General features: G+C 42.8%; 1 protein-coding gene across 6 annotated transcripts in view; it reads right to left on the bottom strand.

The window, feature by feature from the left end:
• Nucleotides 1-23,212, bottom strand: part of Chd7 (chromodomain helicase DNA binding protein 7) — a 184,593-nt gene that overhangs the window by 11,459 nt on the left and 149,922 nt on the right. For 5 of the 6 annotated variants that reach the window (XM_078017078.1, XM_078017081.1, XM_078017079.1 and 2 more), the window contains 17 exons: nt 18,246-18,456; nt 17,536-17,731; nt 16,633-16,800; nt 16,338-16,517; nt 13,517-13,627; nt 13,222-13,427; nt 10,599-10,798; nt 10,248-10,407; nt 6,032-6,121; nt 5,460-5,563; nt 3,996-4,125; nt 3,534-3,606; nt 3,322-3,379; nt 2,410-2,638; nt 2,001-2,209; nt 1,208-1,879; nt 109-269 (listed from right to left, as the gene is read on the bottom strand). In XM_078017078.1, coding sequence (XP_077873204.1) covers nt 109-269; nt 1,208-1,879; nt 2,001-2,209; nt 2,410-2,638; nt 3,322-3,379; nt 3,534-3,606; nt 3,996-4,125; nt 5,460-5,563; nt 6,032-6,121; nt 10,248-10,407; nt 10,599-10,798; nt 13,222-13,427; nt 13,517-13,627; nt 16,338-16,517; nt 16,633-16,800; nt 17,536-17,731; nt 18,246-18,456 — 3,158 coding nt within the window. The remainder of the gene's footprint in view (nt 1-108; nt 270-1,207; nt 1,880-2,000; nt 2,210-2,409; nt 2,639-3,321; nt 3,380-3,533; nt 3,607-3,995; nt 4,126-5,459; nt 5,564-6,031; nt 6,122-10,247; nt 10,408-10,598; nt 10,799-13,221; nt 13,428-13,516; nt 13,628-16,337; nt 16,518-16,632; nt 16,801-17,535; nt 17,732-18,245; nt 18,457-23,212) is intronic. The other variant, XM_078017080.1, reaches the window with a different exon arrangement.

Below are 23,212 nucleotides of genomic sequence, written 5' to 3'. Positions count from 1 at the left end.
CAAAGCTTACCTTAAAATTTGGAAGGGGGGGTGGAAATCAAACTAGAAAGATTTCCTCTACCTTGCTCTTTTTCAGTCAACAAAATAGCAAAAAGAAAACTTGCCAACCTTAGGCCAAAATGAGAAGGCAAATGTTCTTTCGTGAAGGAGCTGAGCTACTGAAGGATCTCCATCCTCCATGTAGAATCCATCTCGGGTTTCATCCCTAGCAGTGCTCATAGAAGCATTGCTTTCTTCATCAAAATTCTTCCCTCTGGAGACAGCTCCTGCTGAGAAATGAGTTCATGTGCATTACTCACAACCAGAATATCACTGAAACTGAAGTTTAGAAATGACACAGTTAAAAATGGGAATACCAATCAGGTCCATTTTATTGAGTAGTTACTATACATCTCGAATGGCCCTGGGCCTTGTATAACTCTTTGTCTTCTAAAACTTGCATGACCTTCTGATGTCGAGGGTGCTGTTTCCATCTCATAGGTGAGAAAGCAGAGGCTTATAGAGGTTTCATCACTATTGGTGTGGCCTTGTACAACTAAATCTCAGAGAAGACTGGAAGTTAAACCCTGTCTGTGACCCAAGAGCCTCTGCTCTTCTGCACAAGAACAAGGCCAAGCTTTGAACTGATGCTGAAGGTTCGAGCTATGGCCCAAGGTGGTGCCTTATTTCTACTTTGTGCCAGCCACAGCTAACTGCAACTTGAGGCAGGAGGATCCCAAGTTCAAAGCCAGCCTTAGCAACTTAACTTAGTTAGGTCCTAAGCAACTTAGCAAGACCGTGTCTCAAAAAATTTTAAAAAGGGGGCTGAGGATGTGATTCAGTGGTTGAGCACCCTTGGGTTCAATCTCTGGTACCAAATAAATAAATAAAATAAAATAAAACAATTAATAACATTTAATGACTCTCTTCCCTGACATTTGTCCAAATTAATATCACACAGGAAATTTTATACACTCAACCATGAAGCTATCCTCTCTCCTTCAACTAGCAGCTAGTAAATGCACACAACTCTTCTAATGTTTGAGTGCCGAAAGCAGCAAGAAGAAGACATTGAATCATGGCTGAAATCACCTCTTTGCAGAAGAAAATGGACACTAATTACTCTCTAGAGAAGGAAAAACCCAGTGCTGGTGGGGCGGGGCGACAGACTGAGCGAGCCCAGGTAAGGTGCCGTGAGTCGGCACAGAGCTCAGCTATTAGGAGTTACCTTCAGGCTGGGAAGACTCCTCTGACTTGTCGTCGTCCTCCAGCTTTTCTTCTTCATCTTCTTCAGAACCTTTCTCCGAGACAGACTTGGACCCAGGGTCTGCGCTGCCCTCTGCCCCTTTTAGCTCGCTCTTGATGGAGCTGGCCTCGGCTTCACAGCCCTGTGCGCTGTCCTTGCCCCCACCCTCGGCTTCGTCTTCTTCTTCCTTCACCTCTGACTTCTCTTTGGCCGCTAGGTTCTCAGACTCCTCCACTTTGCCTTCAGCCTGCTCTGCTGCCTTGTCCTCGTGACCATGAGCTGACGGGACGACTGGAGGAGTCTGGCCAAAGCCCACTGCCAGTGCGTTCAAGGAAGAGACGTTACCTGCCCCTCGGTTTTGAGCAAAGTTTTTATGTGCATCCAAGAAGGACAGCTCAGGGTCGTTGAGGATGTGGTAGTCTGTGCGACTGACCCCATGCTTAGCAGCGCCCACCAGCAGGTCCCGGTCATGCTTTCCGCACTCCCACCACTCGGGAAGATCCAGGCTGGGTTGGCAGAGCTTCAGCCTCTCCCCTAGCTGCGGGTGATGCAGGACCTGCTCACGGATCTTCCGCAGCAGCTCAATGCGGTACAGAGTTCTAGAGGCCCGCTCCTCCGTGATGGGCTCAATCAGGGAGGCGAGGTCAGGCGGCTCTGCAACACGGAAGCACTTGTGTTTACTTGGAAATCCCTGAGCACACGGTAAACCATACGCTTCCTTATTTCTCACCACACTGGTCATCTAGTACCGAATGCCGCTACTAAGTGTACCTACCATCATCTGGCTTGGCAGGCATTCGACACACCCGCCTACACATGGCCACAAAGCAGCTGAAGTATTTCTCCAAACTCTCGTCAGACTTTTTGTCAAGTCTGGCAAAGGCTCGGAACTGGTTCCAGTCAAACTGCTGTTTCACGGGGTCAAAAATAACCCCAAAGGTGGATACCACGCGGTAAAAATCAGCCTCTTCTCTCCTCGTCCACCTGTGGGGAAGAAGACACAATCACACTGGGGAAAAAGAGACCGTTTGTTTCTTCCCCTCTTCCCCCAGACCCTACCCATGGCACTTATTTGGGGTTGGAGATCCTTTCTGTGCTGGGCACATCTCTGATGTGACCACTGTCTCTGGTGGGGCTGAAAGGGCAGCGGGTAGGGAATGCACTGGGACCTTAAAGAAACTCACTTTTGCCGTTTCTCAGATATAATAGCTTCCCTTTCCGCCTCTAATGCTCTCACTTCCTCCCGAGGCCGCCGTCTGCGCCGGTCAGTCTTCATTAGGGCCTCTTGCCTCATTTGTTGCCGTTTATAGCTGCGCTGATAGGCAGTAATGAGCCGGCGCAGACGCGTAGTCAGGGTTGAGGTGTTAGGCCAGTAAAGTTGGCCTAGCTCAGCACTGCTCTCGCTGTGCTTGCCTGGGGAAGTGGGAAAGATGTTCTTGAGATGTGCTATTGCAATCTTGCAACACACAGGATTTTCCAACAACAAAAAAATGACTCATTAACATTGAAACAACAGCGTGGGAAAGGGCATCTCAGTGCCCTTGTTTTAAAAATATAAATAAATAATAATACAAGTATAGAACTTATAACCCACTTCTTTTTCAACTTTTAAGGGAATTGAAAAACAAGTCTGTCAGTCTTACACAAAGAAACATACTTTACATTATGAACTACTTGATAAGGATCCATCCTGTAAGGGACTTACTATAACAACCTTGAACGTAACAAATAATCGCATGACTGTTGCCTAATGATTTTACATTAAGTACAAAGTCAATATTCTAAACAAACTGGCAATATTTCAGATTAATACTTAGCCAATGTCCTACTCCCAAGAGACTTTTTTTTTAAAGACGCTTAAAATTTTTCACCAATCAGTATGAATATAAATCAATCATATATATATTAAAAAAAACCCCTCTATCATAAAGAAAGTCAATGTGAGGGAAAACTCAACCATAAATAAAAACTAAAAACTATTCACAAAGAGGTGGGTCAGCTTGGATGAAATGACATTTTAAGACACCACCACAGTAGTGTGGCTTGAGGCCCTGCAACATGAACAGTGGCTGTCAAGAGTTTTTCTGGGGCCTTACTTGCAGTGTGCATTTCCATGGGTTCTTCCTTATCCTCTGGAGGAGAATTTGCAAATTCCTTGAAAGCAAAGTAAGAAACAGTTACTTTAATTTGGGGTTTCATTTTGCTTTATCTTTTAAAGAAAAGGCCATTATCTATAAAGTTTAACAAGTCTTATATGGGCATATAATATTTTAATGGCACTGTAAAAGCCAATAACTCAAGTTCTTACATCTATTTCATCTTTGAATGGTGTTCTGGTTGGTTTATATTCTGGGTCTTCATCTTCTCTATCAAATTCTCCACTGTGTTAAAAAAAAAAAAAAGTTTAAATCACACCAATAAGTCGGGGGGTGGGCGGGCAAGAGTAACAATCTGGCTAAATGCTACTTTCAATTCTGTGTTTGACAACAAAAGCAGATCTATCAGTATTTAAAACAAGCAGGCATGACAGGGTTGGGGTGGAGATGCTACTTGGAAAAGACAAACAAGTTTCCGATTATCTAGATGTTGTATTTTGTTTAATATTTTGTATATCATATCATTATGATATACAAATGGAACGTACTGGTAAAAACTGCTGACGTTCAAATCAGACACAATACAGTGTGTAGCGTAGTATTAAGAACTGAACCCTGCTGGTAGATAAGAAAGTGACATAAAGTTTATTAAAATTTTAAAATGTCCTTCTTACCCGTCACCACCATCTGCTAGCATGTCTGTTCCTCTTTGCTCGGCGGCGATGGCCTTGGCATCGGGCATACCAACTCGTTCCAGAAAGCACAGTGCGGGGTCAGCTCGCATAGAATTGTACTTCTCATAGCCTGTGTCATGCCCACCAGCCCACAGAGGACGCACACAGAAACAAAGAAAGGCCCCGTCACTGTCAAAATCACAGCACCACCACAACACACAAGTTTGTTTCTCAGGGAAGATGACCATCTTTGGCCGAACAGACCTTGTTTTAGGGGAGCATTCTATAGACTGCTCCTTCTGAGGAAGCTTTGGGGGCCCAAGTTACACTTCAGGGACATTATCAGAATCACCACAAATACAAATAGAAAAACAGGTTCAAAATAACTGCGGGATGCCTGGGAGGATTTCTGGCCCTATTTTTCCCGAGATCTAATTTTGCTTGACATTTAAAAGGCTTCATAATGTTCCTTCATGACCTCTGCAGGGGTACTCCAAGTCTACCCCCAACCTCCTTGTGAATAGCTTCAGTCCTGCAGGAACTTGCACGGCTGGCTGAAAAATCCCCGTATACGTAAGGCCAACGAACCTGTCTTATTAGGTTTAGGATGATGCATGTCAGTAAGATGACACTGTTCCCTCTATGGTTTTCAAACTGCAATTTGCTTTTTGACTGCCCAAGTTGACTAGATGGAAAATGGCAGATCCCAACAGTGCACTGCGGGAAAATGATTTTGAGGCTGAGCTCACAAAACGCGGCTGCAGTACATAGGCAGAACAGCACAATTCAATTAGGATGTGTACTACAACACACCGCTCCTAACTGCTGTAGAGCCGCAAGCCAAACTGTAATCATGAAAGGTTTTATAAGCCATCATTCTCCCCTTTAGTCAGGCTGGGCTGCTGAGAATACCTCTGCGACCTCCAGAGAATTGGGATTATAATCAGGAATCGCTCACTGTATATATCATGCCAGTTCTGCATCCCCAGCCTTTCAAAGTTAACAAGGCTGCATCCCACTCAGGGGAGCCGCGAGTTCTCAGCACTGACATTTGTGAAATATTGCTTGGAACAAAGCCCAGGAGGCACTTGTACAGATTAATAGCAGAGGTTAAGCCCACCGTCCACTTTGACACTGGTTGGCAGAGTTAGCAAGGGAAGCCGTGCTGGAAGCAAAGTTTAGGGAGAGCTATAGTACAACTTGGCTATTATTAAAACAAATATGGTTTGGGTTTTATTTACAGCCAAGAAAGAAATGTTTTCTTCTCAAATGCTCAACAAACATTCAAAAACAGCATCTGATATTTACAGTTCATATTAGATTTTTAGTACAGAAAAACGGTAGACGTCAAGAGTCCTCTGGAACTATCCTCATTAATATTATGACTTTGGAAGAGAGTATGCAGAGTTCTAAATAAAGACAAATTCATTCTGTGGAGATGTATCAAACAGAAACGTCACTTACCATGTTTGAACACTCCAATTAAGAGGGATTTATCTGCTTCCTTATCCCACCAATCTGTAGGAACTTCTGCATGGAAAGGTTCAGGGATCCACACATCTGCTTCACTAGAAAGACAGCCATTTAAAAGGTATTTAAAAGAAATACTAGTATTAAAAAAGAATTCTAATTCCAAGTAGTGACTATGAGACCACACACTCGGGTGCTCCCCTCCCACAAGAAACATCTCATCGTGGTAAGGAGCATCCACCAAAGATGAAGGGTAGGGCACAGGTGAGTTGCCCTTCACCATAACCAGAAATGAACACTTAGTACCCCAATTTAAGGTCATCTCAGAATACCAGTCATTTAGTTCAGACCTTCTTTTTACACAAACATGGACACACACACACACACAGCCATTTCCTCATTCTCATCACATCCCCAAGCTCAGAGGACAAACACTGCATTCAAGATGCGGAAAAGGAGGCTGAGCTACTGATGGTTTGTGAAGATTCTGAGACACAACCCGTGATATTTTCCGACTACCTGGATTACCTCAGAGAGGTGCAGAACAAACGTGCGCTTGCACCAACCTTGAGTCGGCGCCCTCTAGGATCTTATCTGCCTGGTCTCCTATAACCTCTTGTCTTAGGTAGTACAGCATGCGGACACGCAGCAGGACCCTGGAGAGGAAGACAGAGGGGGAAAAAGTTCTTAACTTCAGGACTGTTTGCCAACAGTGGCTTTTGGCAGCTGCTGCTGTTCATCCATCATCCTGCCAAGGCTGATTAGCCATGCTGTATGGTAGGCTTGAAGCGTGACAGATGGTGGCACATAATCACCTCTGTGTGGTGCTTTCTGCTGGCTTCCAACAGGCCTGCCTGGCAACCGCTCACACTGCACAGAGAGGGACCGAGCTCAGCCCAGCCCAGGCGCACTTCATTTAGTTCTACCTAGTGCAGCTTGTGAAGTTTAGACACGTACCCTACCATTGCCTCTGAAGTATTGAAGGAAGTTTGTAAACAACTGAGCAGATGGCTTTCAGTAACTGTTCTGCTTCATTATCTCATAAAATTTCCTCAGCTGCTGCCTTAATACCATTTTTGGAAGCACATCAGAAGTTGTAGGAATAAACGAGATATAAAATCTGGTTTTACTACCTTACAATAAACCCTCAATATGGAATGTCAGGTTTTTCAGATTATACAACTTTGCTTCCGAGAAAGGAAGATGGTGACGGGGGTGGGGTAGGAGGTGGGTCCTTGTTCTTCTCAAGGAACACTAAACCTTTTTTTACTCCTTCTAGATTATATTACCCGGGAACCCACGTTGTAGCTTAGGGGAAAAAAATTACAAGGTAAAATGCATCCAGTTAATCGACAGTTTTAGTCATTTTCAAGGAAAGTTTATTTTAAAATCCCTGCAATTAGCAAGGAATCAGACAGTCAACCCTCTTTAGATTTCCTCAATTGCTAAAATACAATTCTTTCAATTAAGTCCACCTGATATATCTCAAGGATCTCCATCTTCTCTGAATGAAACATCCCCTGCTGGATAACCCCTGGTGTGCATTCTTGATTGAAACCTGAAGACCACCTTCTTGGTGGTGGGCAATTACACAGGGTGCCATTTCCCTAGCTGAATAATCCCATTACATACTTGCCTAACACTTTACAACCAATGTATCGCATTTACATATACTGGCTCATTTGCTCTTCACAATAACCCTATGATGAAGTGGGGCAAGTTACAATTTCCATTTTATAAACACAAAAACTGTTGGTAACAGAAGACAAGTGGTATCTCCAAGGTCACAGAGTCACCTTGAACATGGAACACTCAGAACTCGGTCTTCTGACTATCACATCACACTGTCTCTCAGGACATGACAACTAGGGGCAGTATCACCAAAACAGACTATTCCTGATCAGACAGAAATAGATATTAGGAAACACACCAGCCTGCCTTCTTTGCTTCTCACTGTGGTTCTACTCATGGCCAATGAGGCTCTGGATGGACTAAGTTTGAGGTTGTAAAAATATAAATATATTCCAAGACAAGCCATCATTTTGGCTAACAACTTTTAATTTTTAAAATTTTCTTTTATTAACTCCTAAGATTACACATGGGCTGTCTCACACTGAACCAATGAAGGCAAAGGGACAGCCCAAGACCCCGTGGCTGGACCTTGTTTCTCTTCTGGGTAGAGAAGAATCTGCAGGGTCGCTTCTGCTTATGATTCAGGATGCTCAGAAAGGGTAGTTCCAAAGGAAATACCCTCCAGCTTTGCCTAGACTCTTCACAATTCACAGCAAAATTTGATACAGGGCAAGGGAACTTAATGGTTCTCTTCCGTCTGGTAAAAGTCAAAGACTTCCACTTTGGGAGCAGTTTTAGCTCTAGGGAGACTTTCATGAACTAGCTGTGAATGTCACCTTTCTTAGAGAGGAGAAAATTCAAACCAATACCGCTGCTGAGCTGAGTGCCCTGTGGAGTGCACAGTGCTCGCCGGCTAAGGACAGGCAAGAGGACAGCCAGGACATGGCCCCTGATCTGAAGAGGTGGGTGCTCTCTGAGGCAGACAGATACTACTGTTACCCAATCCTCAGGCCTTATCCACATTCCTTCAGCTGTCCCACTAGTGACTGTTTCTGGACCAGCCCTCAGCCCAGGACAAAGCATGGCACAAAACTCTTCTGTCCCCCTCATCTCCTTTAATCCTGTTTTGGCGACTCATGCCCTTGAAACTTGTGAAGTTGCCAGTTATTTTCTAAGATGTCCTTCTATTGGGTCTCTTTTTCCCATGTTAACATCTACATTTGCTCACTTTAGATCTGTCAAGATCTAACCTCAAGGCATGATCTACTGGGAAAGGGCAAGGGGACCGCTCATTTCATCTCAGAGATGAACTGGATGGCGTCAACCGCCTTCTGAGACTGAATGGAAAGATCTGAAGAGCTCCTGTTACTTCTCATGCCCTAATTAGGGAGCTTGCACCATGGAAGCCTGTTACTGACAGTAAAATGGAAATTAAAAACCACTACCACCACACTGACATCCGGGAACAGGAGCCATGGTTCCCACACTAAACCACTTCACTTCCTTTGTTTGAATCCAGAACTCAAAAGGCTACTGACCCAAAGTTGATATGAACCACAAGGACATACAAAATTTTCTAACAGCTCTCAGCGGCGTAGAAATATTGAGAGAGAACTACCACGCCACTGCAGTAACAAGTTTCTGTGACATCAAATGGTTTGAGGGAGTGGTTTTGAAGACTCCTGGGAGCCTCACAGGAATCCCAAGGAGGTGGTGGTTGGACTTCTGAGATGAGGTGGGCAGATGACCTTGGTGGTGAGAACAAGGGTGCTGCCCACGTCTTCTCCACCCTTAACTGGTCAAAGGACTTCAAATAGTTATTCAACTCGTGTTTCAGTTTCTTTAGTTAAATGGGGTTAAAACAGCACTCCTGTCAGGTGTGGTAGGCAGCACCTGTAGTCCCAGCTTCCTGGAAGGCTGAGGCATGAGAATCACTTGAGCCTTGGAGTTTGAGGCCAATGTGGGCAAATATAAAAAGGCCCTATCTCAAAATTAAAACAAAAACAAACAAACAAAAAAAACAAAACCACCATTTCTACCTTAGAGAATTTAAACACATAATTTATACCTAAAGCACCTGACATACTGCCAGCATCATGTGCTCAGACTTTTGTCTTTTTAAAACAAAAATATGTGTGTGTTTATATTCTGCCTCATCCAATAGAGATCTTGATGCCAGCTCTATCTGACTCTCAGGAAGTGAGTACTGAAGACGTGGAGCAACTTGCTCAAGGCCACACAAAACTGAGGACTGGTCAAGCTGTTCAGTACCACTGCTGTCTATATTATTGATACTGAAAAATGTATACTGAGAATAAGGAAATGACATGTTAGTTTAATGTGGACACAATCAACAGAGTTCTAAGAAATAAAATCAATACAGATTCAATATTCTCCAATTATCTTTGAATTTCTGGAAATAAAGGTAAAGAATATGATTCTAAACTCATAAGACCCGGCAACTGAGATATTATTAAAGCAAAAATAACATGTAAACTTGCCAGACCACTATGGAAGCAGGGTGGGGTTGTATAAAGCTAACCACAATTCTCTACCACACTGGCTTAAAAAAAAAAAAAAATCAGTCATGTGCAATGTTCATAGAGACACTGTTCACAACAGATAAAGGTAGGAACAACCCAAGTACCCACAAATGGATGAATGGATCAACAAAATGTGACACATTTACAACGGGGTAATATTCAGCCATCAAAAGGGATGAAATTCTGATATACATTGCAACACGAAGGGACTGTGAAAACGTTATGCTAAGTGAAACAAGTCCAACACAGGACAAGTACTGTACGATTCACTTACGAGATGCCTACAATGAACTTAAGTGAATAGTGGTTACCAAGGGCTGGTGGGAGGGCAGTCACTATTTAACACAGGGTTCCTATTGGGGGGCGATGAGAAAGTCTAGGGTACAGACAGTGGTGACAAGTACACAGCACTGTGAATACAATTAATGCCAATACGTTGCTTCCGTACAAATAGTTGAAACAGTAAATGTCACATTATGTTTTTTTTTTTTTTTAATCATATAAGAAGCAATCAATCACCTGAAGATATGCTCTTTGAGGACTTGGCAGCATGTTTCAAGAAAAATGGGGAGGTTGTACAAAGGCAGCACCCACCGAGTGTCATGGTTTTCACACCATATGTCTTACAGAACAAGCAGCAGCCGAGCCCTGCACCCCAAACACGTACTTGTTGCAGTGGTGCTTCAGGTGCTTCTTGTAGCTGTCCTCCTGGAACAGTGTGTCCGGGTTGCAGCTGGCCAGCCAGTCAGCATCCTGCACCACTGGCTGTGTGCTCTGAGCTTTCACCTTCTTCCCCTTCCTTCCCCTGGGCACTGGGGCTGAGAGACCTGAAAGAAGCATCATCATCCTGAGCAGCAGCAGCAGCAGCAGCACTGAAGCCTTTGACACTCCAAGTTACAGTGTCAGAAGCAGATATTGTAAAGAGGAAAAAAAAGGGTCTGTGTTGTATCTCTTTATCAGGGTGTGTCACAAAGTTTCCAGTGAATGTCACCACATGAAAGGCATACAGCAGACCTACCAGAATGATTGACCAAGGCTCGAGTCTGGCCATCAGCCGTGGGTGTGATGAGATCCCAGATGAAGCTTTTGATATTCTCGTCCCCTTTATAATGGTGGAGACAGTACACCAGGATGGTTCGGCAAATGGTTTCCACATCTTGCTCCGTGAGTTGACGTTTGTAGCGTCCGTGGGAAAGGATGTCTGTCCACCTGCCCCAACTGTAAAGCAAATAGCTTGCATGCGGATGGTGCCTCTAACTACAGATCTGAAGTTGTACCTTAATAGTCAGGTACCAGTGTTGGGATATTCTGGTCAAAACTGTAATGTTTTCTATTAGGTGATAGGAAAGCAAACCAGGGTACAAAAGTTAAGCACACCCCCTTTCAGAGTGGCCCAGGAGTTCATTGCTCATAAGTGCAGGAGTTAAACTACCACCCTCAGGACCCAAACTGGATTTTCAAGGCAGAAGCAGGCCAGTGGCAGGCATTTTCAGGACTTGAATGTAATCCAGGAGGCCCAGAAATTGTATGTGCTGCTTCCTTCTGCTATGGTTTATGTGTTTGGATGCTGACCAACCATTTGAGATGAAAGGTGACTCAAGGTAGCTGTGACTACCCCCCAAAAGAATGCAATGCTGAGGAGTTCAGCTGCCCCAATCCACCACAAAGGGACATACTCCAATAACTGGTGCAGGACTGTGAAAGGCTTTGCCATCCCTTTTGAAACAGGGAGTAGTGACTCCCGAGGACAAGAACACTCACACACAGGTCCTTACATGGAAAGGGTGGGAGAAAAGTCTACGGGTAAAGGCAAACAAGTAACACCCTGCTGACCCTGACCATGCACTGTGTCACAGTCCCAGGCTGTACTCCTATGCTACCCTTTGGGAATTGTGGGTGTGACCAGACAGCAAACAGCATGGGTGAAGGAAAAGGCAGATGCTGCCCAAGACCCACCCTCCCACCCCTTACCCACTGTAACAGCAGACAAGCTAGGGCAGTGCTTATGGTGCAAACAGTCCTCTGCTGCCTTTGAAGATAACTAGCTGGTGGCTGCGGCATAGGGAGGACTTGGTCTTAGCTGCAGGGAGCAGTATGTGTCTCTTTTCCCATGCCCTGCCTTTCTCCCTGGTCTGGTTTCTTACCACTCTCTGGTCCTCTCTGGCTCCTATCAGTTCTTCCAAACACAAGGCCAGTCTCAACTCCACGCCTTTGGACATGCTGCTCTCTTCTCCCTACACAAACTCCGATACTCCCTCTTACCCTGGCTGATTAATGATGTCTACCTGTTCACAGACTGTACCTATTCTGTGCAATTCCTTCTTTGACTTCTACCCCAGAAGCGGGGGGATGATACCTGAGTTGTGTCTTACAGGTAAGGTGCTGTGCTTCTGTACTCCATCAGCCAAGTGATACCTGATACAGCAGCACAGTATACTGCCATTTCTGTTCACCCACTTGCCTGCCTTGGGATATGCCAATCTTGGTCACACTGTATAAATGAGTCTGAGACCACCCTAGCCCAGTGCCCAGGCCACAGCAGGTGTTCCAAGAAGTGTGATGACTATGGGAGAAGGGCAGGCTTGACAGAGACAACATGCCCTGGGCATCCTTCTTAACACTGGGAGTTATTAACATGTTCCATTCCTAGGGTTTCCAAGAATGTCCTAGACTCTGATCATTAGTTGAAACAAGGAAGCAGGTGCATGTCACAAAGGGCTTAGGTGGGGAGAGTCTCCCACATAAGAACGAGCGAAAGAGGATCTTGGATTTGCATAGATAATGAGTATCAGTGGCAAAGCTGTTGAGATACAGGATGGGCTTTTGCTGAACTTCACATATTCCATAAACAAGCCTTCATTCACAAGTCACTGAATGGGGAGTTGCTCTTGGCAGTGGGAACAGCCTGTGCAAAGAAAAAGATGAAGTGGTCTGTCTGAACAGAGGCTTGGGTTGCCGGTGGGCAAGAACCAACAGGGCAGACAAGGCCAGCTAGAGAGTTCTGTAAGCCATGCAAACACACGTTTGTATCTATTCTGAACTAACTGTGATCCACTGGAAGAAATCACTGCAGACAGGATCTCATCAGGTTGGCAAAAAGACTGCCTTGGTGGCAGTTTTATTTTAATGAAGTCTGCCTACAGTCCCACAATCTCTGAGAAACCTCTCATTTACTGATTCAGGTATTTTGTAGCACGCTGTCATACAAAGTACCCTGTGGGATGGCACAGCAATTCAGAGATGTTTTAGAGGTGGATCCAGCCTTTGAGGAGTCTGAAGTCCAGCAGGAGAAACACAACACATTCACAAAAGTCAAATGACCACTCATATTTTGGAAGAATGTTTTGAGAAAAATGGGGAGACTGTGCAAGGGCGGGACCACTTGTGAGCAGAAAGACAAAGATGAACAAGTGAGAATATGGACTTTACTTCTAGAGACCTGTCCACATCCAGGAGGTTCTGAATGACGTGATCACTTTAACCAAGTGACCCCTAAGCTGTGCTGGGTTACTATAGAAGCTTTCATTTGATTCACAAGGGGGGAGTCACACAGACCCAAACACAAATCGTCTTCGATACCATCTGGGAATTCTAACTACTGTCAGAACAAAATTTCACTTTATGTAGTGAGTCCACCTTACCCATAGACGAGCAGATTCTTCTCAACTCGGAAACACTCGCTCCTGGCATAGCCCTGTGACTTATCCTGGGGCCGCCGTGGTTTTGCACAAGGCTTTTCTTCTGAATCACTTTCCAAGTCTGAGAACTCCATCAGCTCATCCTCCTTCACCGCGCTGTACAGCCTGGTTTGTTTTCTCACTCTTGGAGTGTCGATAACCAGGTTGTTCTGACAAAAGAGCAGATACACTTGAAACTTCTGAAACAGCGACCCTTGGGTTACATCAGACCGACATCTGAATGGGATTTCTCACTCACCCTCCCGTTTAAGGCATCAATGTCCAATTCAGCCTTCTTAGCCCACTTTTGCCAGAAATTTGGATCATCCAAAGAAATATCGGTCCTATTTCCAGATGCAACAAAACTGGCCTAAAAGGGGGGGAAATGAAAAAACAAATGCATTACTTTGAAATGCTTTTCTCATGGTTAGAATGCAAGGCAGATTTTGTTTATTCATTCACTCAAGTATGTGTGTATGCTTCTCCACGTGTGCAGACACTACAGTGAATGGACCTGGGATGAGAGCCTCCTCAGGCAGCCTAGCTCACTGTAAAGAGGCCCAGACAGACCAGGAAACAAAGGTGCACACCTCAGCATGAAAAGTGACAGGGAACCGAGGTATGTGTAGGTGCAGGTAACACAAAGAGGAGGGTCACTTACTCTGGCAGGCCATTTCAGGGAACTGAGAAGCAAGGGGTCTCCTGGAAGGATGATACTTGAGCCATACTTTAAAACATTCATGAAACAGGACAGCATTGAAAATATTTTTTGGCAGAGCATATGCAAAGGTACAGAGGAGAGGAAAGGGGATGTGGGTACTCAGAAAAGAGCAGCCCAAGGGCAAGTTGATGACAGAGACGGAAGCCAGATCAAGCAGGGCCCTGTGTGAGCTGTTAATAGTGTCAGAATTCCTTCCTCAGGGAGAAGTGAGCAATTTGAAAATAAGGAGTCCTCTAAAGATGGACACCATCCTGTCCAGAGTCAGTGTTAGATCATACCAGTGTCTCAGCAGGAGAGTAGAAAAGGCTGCTGTAGTAGTTCAGAGAAGAAATAAGGAAGTCAGAAAACAGATACCATTAAAATGACGAAAAAAGAAGCTGTCTAGAAAGCCATTCTTTAAAAGGCAAAATTTAATGGAAACTCTGGGTAAATATGAAGCATGAAAAAGGAGGAGGAAGCCAGGAAAAGGAAAAAAAAAAAAATCAGTATTCAACTCTGTCACCTGAATGGCGTTACTCAGGCAGGCAGACAGGTGTGTGGGTGTGTGTATGAGTATGTGTGTCTTTTAAGGTGTGGAGGAACAGGGGTGATGAGTTTGGTTTTTGCCTATATAGTGCCTGTGACGACTGAGGTTAAAAACCTCTTTTAAGAGGCTGAAAGATGTAAAAGAGAAGAGGCTGTGTCACAGAACCCAGAGAAGAGCTGTTGCAGACTGGAACAGGTAGAAAGGGAATCCTGGGCATACCGAGCAGCTGGAGCCCGACCTCACACCACACACAAAGCTCAGCCCATAAGAGACTGCAGACCTGACAGAGCTAAAAATGTAAAACCTGTAAGAAGGAATGAATCTTTGTGGGCTAGACAACACGCTAAAAGCACAAGCGATAAAAGGAAAAAAAAAAAAAAAAAACAACTGGAAACTGGATTTTTTTTTAAAAAGTACACACACATTAAGAAAAAAACTAGGAGAGAATATCTGTAATCTACTATTAAACCTTTGTCTAGAATATATGGAGAAGTTATAAAACTCAGTAATAAAAAGACTAATTCCTCAAAAAAAAAAAAAAAAACTGAACAAGCATTTCTCCAAAGACTATAAATGACTAACAAATATAAGAAAATGCAGAGTGGGAGACCACATCACACCCACTGGATGTCTGTAACTAAAAATCAAATCATCTAAAGTACTGATCAGGCTGTGAAGAAAATGGAATTCAAATATACTGCTGGTGGGAGGGGAACATGGCATAATTTTGTTAGCAAAACGTCTAGTAGTTCCTTGAAGAGTTAAATTTGAGACATATGACCCAGCAATTCCACTCACATATGTCCACACAAAAAACAGTATACAAATGTTTATAATGACATTATTCATAAAACCCTAAAGTAGAAACAACTCAAATGTCCACTGTCAACTGATAAAAAAATGGTATACTCAGGTAACAGAATATTGTCCAGCAATTTAAAGGGACAAACTAATGATATATGCTTACAACATAGATGAACCTCAAAAATGTTATTTCAAGTGAATGAAGCCAGACACAGAAGATCATGTATTGCATGTCTCAGTAGGTAAATCTAATACAGAAAGAAAAGTACATCACTAGTCTCCAGGGACTGCAGAGGAGGAGCAGGAAGAGGGTTAGGGAGTAACTACAAACAAGCAAGAGGATCTTTCTGGGGTGAAGGGAATATTTGAACTTAGACTGAGCTGAAGGTTGCACAATTCTGTAATATGGTAAAGATGCTGAATTACATAGCCAATTTTATGGTAAGTAATGTACACTTTAATAAAGTTGATAAAAATAAAAATGTAGAGTGGTTCCTGGTGTGGATGGCTGGAATGAGATGCAGGGGGAACCTCTGAAGGGGCTCTCAGGTGGGTGGCTGGGTGCTCAATGCAGCCTTGGCCAGAGCAGTTCTGACAGGCAGGAGGAGGGCAGGATAGGGGGTGAAACTAAGTGGGAGGCAGGCAGTGGAGAAAGCTGGCGTGGACTACACTGGGTGGATCTGAATTATGAAAAGAGTTATAGAGTTGCTGTAGCTACAGGGGAAAAGAGATGAAAGATCTTTTAAAAACAGGAATGACTTGGTCATTCTTATAGGCTATTTCAGAAATCAGGCTCTGGGGAGAGGATGGGGTTAAGAACATAGATAAAGAGGGCCCCCACTGGTACCATATACACGGAAGAGGACCCAAATGTTTTGTGGCAGGGACTCCCTAGGGAGATAACTAATAATTTTGCTAATTCATAACATAAAGGTTGGTTTGCAGCTGGTGAGCACTTTCACAGGATGCTCTTACATGTACTCTATCATGCTGTTAGAGAAAACTTGGCCTCTTCAGACAGATTCACACCTTAGCAAATGTGGAACCTTTTCCTTCAGACTCAATGGTGATAGTGTGGGTTCGCCGTAGGAGAATTTGGTCGATGTCTTCTTCACAGAACTTAGACCCTTCATCTTCTTCATCCATGAGTGCACCATAAGCCCCCTTTCGTAGAAGATCCTCTATTTCTTTCTTGGAAAGCTGTTGTACCTGTTTTACAGAAATATTTAAAATGTTGGAAAAATAATCTAGTACAGAATAATTTCTTACTATTAGCTAAGAAAGAACCAGAGTAAATGAATGATTTGGGCAAGTCTTAGTTTACCCCATTGGTAGCATTTTCTCTTCCACTCATAGACTGCAGCACGGCTTTATCCAGACCAAGCTTCAAACTAGCCTTGTCGAACATTTCCCTTTCATAGGAATTTCTTGTAATTAACCTGTAGATTTTCACAGATTTGCTTTGTCCTATTCTATGACATCTAGCTTGAGCCTGGAAGCAAAAGAAAATTAATGGCTATTGCAATGCGTAAGTGTTTGTGTTCCCCCCAAATTCATGTTAAAACCACTATTCGAAAGTGACAGAACTTAAGAGATGGAGACTTAGGGAGGTAATTTTGTCTTGAGGGTGGAGCCTTCATGAATGAGATCAGTGCTTGGATAAAAGAGGCCAGAAAAATCCAAGTGTGATGGCACACACCTGCAATCCCAGCTACTTGGGAGGCTGAGGCAGGAGGATCGCTAAGTTTGAGGCCAGCCTAGGCAAATTAGTAAAGCCTGTCTCAAAATAAAATAAAAAGGGCTAGAGACACAGATAGGTGGTAGAGTGCCCCTGGGGTTCAATCCCCAGTATGGGGATGGGGTTGGGAGGGAGAAGAGTCCGGACAACGAGTTTGCTCTCTTTGGCTATGTGTTAACCAGGCAATTTCTTTACTGAGAACACAACCCTGCTGGCATATTAACTCAGACTTCCAACCTCCATAAATTTTGAGAAATTCATTTTTATTGTTTAAACTGCTCAATTTATGGCATTTTTGTTTCAGTAACCCAAATTAAGACAGCTATCAAATACAAACAAGTTCTAATAATTAAAGTAGCCATTTGGAAGCAGATTAACAACTTAAGAAATTTCTTCACACATTATTAATACATTTATTATTACTTGATTTCCCTCAACTTTAATTTTCTTTTTTTTAAAGGCATCGGTAAGATTTCCTTGTGTGTTTACCTGGAGGTCATTTTGGGGATTCCAGTCTGAATCGAAGATGATGCAGGTATCAGCAGCAGTGAGATTAATGCCTAGCCCTCCTGCCCTCGTACACAGGAGGAAAACAAACCTATCGGAATCAGGTTTGGAGAATCTGTCAATAGCTGCCTGGCGGAGGTTACCTCTTACTCGGCCATCGATCCTTTCATATGGGTACCTGAAAAAAAAATATTAATGAGGAGCTTGACAAATGGCTACAACAAAGGTGCTCCTTTTTAATTGTTAAGTAAGTATCAAAACATGGACTAAATACTAATAGAACAATCTAATTTAACAGAAATAATTTCAGAGCCAGCAATTTTTTTTATAGCTTTTCATCCAACTGGCTCAAAGCTCAAAGATTGTTTTTTACTTCCTCATCAGTGACACAGCTAAACTCTAAAAATAGCTGACCCTTTTAACAGTAAGATAACAAACAATTTCAATTTTAAGAACTATTCTCTAGTCAAATGAAAGCCATGGAGGAAAAACTGCTCACAGAAGTATGTAGTGTCTGCCTGTATCATCATAGAAAATAAACTGATGTACAATTAGTTTTGAGGAGGAGATGTCACACATTTTTCCCATTCTACCCTCTTTTATCATAAATGTCACTTCTAGGTGAACCACTTGGAGCCCGTGTAGGGCAATTTTTTCTTTCCTCTTTGTTATTCTGACACGGTGGCCCTCACCGTCTCTGAATGAGGTAGTCTTCCAGTATGTCCAAGCAGCGCACCATCTGGGAAAAGATAAGCACCCTGTGGCCACCAGCCTTCAGTTTTGGCAGCAGCTTGTCAATCAGCACTAGCTTGCCAGCAGCCTGGATCATTGCCTGGAGCTGAAAATCTGGAGACTCTGCATTGTGTGTTTCTTTAAACTCTTCCAAAATTTTCTCTTCAGCACCTGCAGAGATTGGACAGCATAAGTGAATACTGTAAAAGGTTTTTATTGCTAAAAACAATGAATTTGCCTTCAAAACCTACCGCAAACTGTAGGAACCAGAATACCACATTTTTGTTTGTCAACAAGAATCCATCCACTTACTCAAAGTTGGGTCTACACAAAACCACGGTGGTACAAAAGGGATCAAAGTTTTAAGCACAACACATTGAGGCATTTAGAGGGGAAAAAACCACATTTTCCAACAAACAAATGTTTGCTGTGTGTAAAAACTGAATCTCAACAACAGACTGTCAAGGCAGAAGTGGTAGAAACAAGCCAAGGGCCAGATACCTACAGAAAATTTGGAACCTAAATTGCTAAAGAAATGAAGAACTGTTTACTAGCTGAATATAAACACAAACAACAAAATCTGTTCTAAGAAACAAAAGGATGGAGTCCTAGCAAAGTGTGAGGGCTGTTCTTTGAGTCTATAATGGCATATTAATATTAACATAAGGATGACAGAAAGGGAAGCTCAGTTTCTGGATACTCTTCAGGGATTTTTTTAAAAAAAAAACCTGAGCACACATCTACTATTCTAATCTCTTAATCTCCCTCTGTGTCCATTACCACCTGACAATCTCTTAAAATGCAAAAATCCCATCTTGAATGACCCAAACCTTTTAAAGCTAAAAACACTGAAACAACCTTTAAGTATTTAGTACAAGACTTTCTTAATTCAAGATTTTCATGTTTAACTCTCTTTCTGCTCATAGCTCCACATGGACTTTTTGCTTGTTCAAAGACTTCAGGGAATTAGAAGTTTCAAGAAAATGGCTCCTTCCTAAGGAAGAGGCCCCACCACTTCCTCTCCTGACCCCCTCCCCTGTTTATTCAGGAAGCAGCAACTTCTTAGGTGGCTGGAATTGGAATTGGGCAGCACTGGCTGGCAGTCTTTGCCTCAGGCTACCAGGGCACAGCAACATGCTCAGCCCTCCATACGGTGGAGATGTGCTCACCTGTTCTTCAGAAAATACACCAAATGCATGCATCTAATGGGATCCATCCCCAGCTCAAACTGTGCTAGAAACTTTAAACTACACCTCCTATCACTGGCTTCAAACATGTGAACTAAGTAAACACAAGACAGGGCTACATAAACCTCAAAAGGGTTTTAAAGGTTGGGACACACAGGCCATCACAACAACTCAGATGGCACTTTTGCAAGAAGCGCAAGATGGAACAAAACAGCAAGCTGCTTTGCATTTTAAGGGTGCCTGTGGAACTTACCTTAAGGACATGGTCATGTGAATAAAGATGGTGTGTTTTATCGTGAATCAACAAAGAATTCACCGAGAACGTTAAAGTCACTTAGTGCCTTGACCAAGCACCAGGGCCTTCCACAAAGCCACCTTCTCACAAAAGGGACTGGCAGAAAATACCAGCTCCTTCGACAGTATTAGCCCCCCAGGCCTTCTTCAGTAAATAAAGCTAATATTCTGATTTTTTTCTATAAGTATAGAAAAAGAGCAAAGGGTTTTCACTAAGGAAAAAAAAAATGCTATTTAAGAGAATTAGCAAAAACGTTTGCCAAAGTAGTTAAACAATGTTTTTCAAAACATGAATTTATAAACCCGGGTTCTAGATTTGGGAGGTAGAGGTGCTTAAGAGGTGGGAAATACATTTAAGTTTATACATTACATTAGATCTTCAAATTTGTACTTTTGAATGATGTGAGAATTTTACAATGTAGAAATGGCAGATTAAGTATTTTTTATCCATATGAAACTAAATCCATAATCAAAATAAAAGATGATGTTTTAATAATTTAAAGCAAATTTATGATTAATAAATATTTTTCAAAAAATGAGATAATCATTTTAATGAAATAAAAAATCAAATTTTAGCAGAAATATCATTTTTAATATTAAACTTATTCAGAGATGAAAAAAAAATCTGCCTTTTCAATGCTACCAACAACTTCTCATCTAGAACAGGACAGAAAACTGTACTTTCTTACCCAACAAAACCTACTGCTAAATTATCAATTCAGCTCTTTGTTATGAATTTAGAGTATTCAAGTAGTAGCCAGATTATACTAACAAGTAATGTCAGCAAACATTTTCTGTATGGTGCTCTTGTGAAAGAAGGTATGGGGTAAATATTAGGGAGGAGGGCAATTTCTACCTTTTGGTGTCACACCCACGTTTTCAAAACTACCAATTAAAGATTTACCCTGATAATAGGTACATATCATTCAGGAAATTAACTGGAAATGTGTTATGATAAGTCAAAACACTTAGTTGGCTCTGCCCTAAATTGAAGTATGGCTGGTACTACATTTACAAGGACATGTGTTATTAAAGGCAACTTGTAGCAAGGATGTATTCACTTCCAACCTGAAGTCTTTTCACTTCAGCAGATGGTCACTATCAGGGCAGTGACAGTAATATCATCTAGTTATATTAGTTATGGACAGGAAAATATTTTATTACTGAAGATTACATTGGAAAAAAAACTACTATTGTTTCTCTAAAACTCATTCCATTGGGTAAGTCCTGTTTTTATTTTATTTCTGTTTTCTATTTTCTGTATTCTCCCTACTTCCAACCGTGACAGCCACCAACTCTGTTTATTTATTTATTTATTTGGCAGATTGGGGATGGAAAAGGAATGCTCTGTCACCGAGCTACAACCCCAATCCTTTTTATTTTTTTTTCATTTTGAGATGAGGAAGGGTCTCGCTAAGTTGCCGAAGATCTCACTAAATTGCGGAGGCTGGCCTCCAATTTGCCCTTCTCCCTCAGCCTCCAGAGCAGCAGAACTTACAGATGTATACCATTGCACCTGGCTAATAAAAACCAATTATTCCTAAGTTACCTCTGTCCATCAGGGGACTCTTGGATATGTTTTTCAACATGATTCTGACTCTTACATTAGGAAATCTGAAGTTGAAAATTTCATTCAAATAAAGGTTGGGCTGGTAAGAGTGACCTCATTTGTTACCGAGTTACCTGCTTAACTTTTAGCAAGAAAAACAAGTAGCAACAGTTGCTGGTGCTTATAGTGTGCTGGACACTGTTTCAAGTGCTTAAGTAAAACTATTAAGTCCATTAAAAGGATTTCTTAAGTACTTTGCATTCTACAATCCCCGTAGATTCTCTGCCTCCTGGGTAGGTTACTGCTTTCACCTTGTGCACACTGTTGCTTCTATTTTTCACAAGTGCAGAAAGGTAGTGCTGAATGGAACTAAAGTTTAGTTTGACAGGCAGCTTTACTCTGCCGTAACTCAGACCAATTTCAGCTTCATATTTCCTTCCAATGTTCAATAGTGTCCAGAGATGGCTCTGTGACAGGGTGCCATCTCCAGATGGTGGGTCAGAATGAACAGCACAGGCCCTGGAGCAACCTCTGTGAGAGGCAACTGTCTCCATGAGTTATTGGGAAAGCTGTATGCTTTTTTAAAAATTGTAATTTTTTAAAAAATTACAATTTTCCAAAAAATAAAGGCATAAAGACACATATGTAACAGATATTTCATAACTTGTGGTAAGGACAGAAGAGCTAACCTCAAGGAATGACCCATCAGAACAAATGCCTTAAAATCCAAGCCTCAAGAAGCCCTAGGAGGCTCCTGGGAAACTAGCGTCCTGAATCAGGTAACACTGAAGAGCAAGCAGCCCGGGGAAGGTCCCCACCAGCTGTGGGTCGGAGGAAGCCACCCGGGACTGCTCAATGCATGTCATTACACGTGATCTAACAGGGTGGACTTGTGGCTCAGGGACCTCTATCTGCTGTCACTGACGTTTCTCTCTTCACATCCACTCTACTGGCGGCATTCCAGTCTTGCTGTTAGTATATCCTTTTCTCTTCTCCCCACTTGGAGGCTTTTATCATTTATTTTCTCCTCATCATCTACTTTTTGTGAAATATGCTGTGTGCACACACGTATTTTCAAATAACACCATGACTGGGCCTAAGCCCCAACTCAACAATGGGCTGGTTAACGTGCCTAAACACACTGTGATTAGAAGGCTGGTATATTAAACATATAATCATCACAAACAACACTCTCTCTAGAAGACGAAGCTACAAATATTAACTTTTAAAAAGAAATTCACTGATGTCACATGAAAGCAATAAACGACCTCAGGGTCCTTGCTCTGAGCCCATCTTCCAGGGACAGACCACTTTTTTTTTTTTGGGCGGGGGGAATAACGGGGATTGAACTAGGGGCACTCGACCCCCAAGCCACATCCCCAGCTGTACTTTGTATTTTATTGAGAGACAGAGTCTGAGTTGCTCAGTGCCTGTTTTTTTGTTTTTTATTCTTTGTTGTTGTTTTTTTTTTGCTGAGGTTGGCTTTGAACTCGAAATCCTCCTGCCTCCGCTTCCCAAGCTGCTGAGATCACAGGCTTGCGTCACTGTGCCCAGCTTCAGGGACAGACCACTTTTTGTCCTATGATAACAGAAACTTCTGGATCCAGGGTACATTGTGAAAGGGGGAAAGATTAGGAACTCTTTAAATCAGCTGTTCTAGAACCTTGTGGACTGTGATAAAGAGAGTAGGCTTTGCTCCTTCTTCCCTGGAAGGCCCCTAACTGCACTGCAGGCCAATTGTAACTGTACACAAGAACCCTTAAATTAGCCTCGAGTCGCCATCTTTAATGCATATCACCTGCCCAGACCGCAGCCACCGCCTCGGAGCTGATTGGCCTGCTCGCCTGCTTCCCATCCCATTCTTTTTACACTGTTGCCCAACTCCTCATCCTGAGTC

This window comes from Ictidomys tridecemlineatus, chromosome 7 (genome assembly GCF_052094955.1).
Source record: "Ictidomys tridecemlineatus isolate mIctTri1 chromosome 7, mIctTri1.hap1, whole genome shotgun sequence".
In the NCBI taxonomy this organism is placed as follows: domain Eukaryota; kingdom Metazoa; phylum Chordata; class Mammalia; order Rodentia; family Sciuridae; genus Ictidomys; species Ictidomys tridecemlineatus.
The sequence above is the reverse complement of the archived record's forward strand: the minus strand, read 5'-3'. Positions and strand labels throughout refer to the sequence as shown.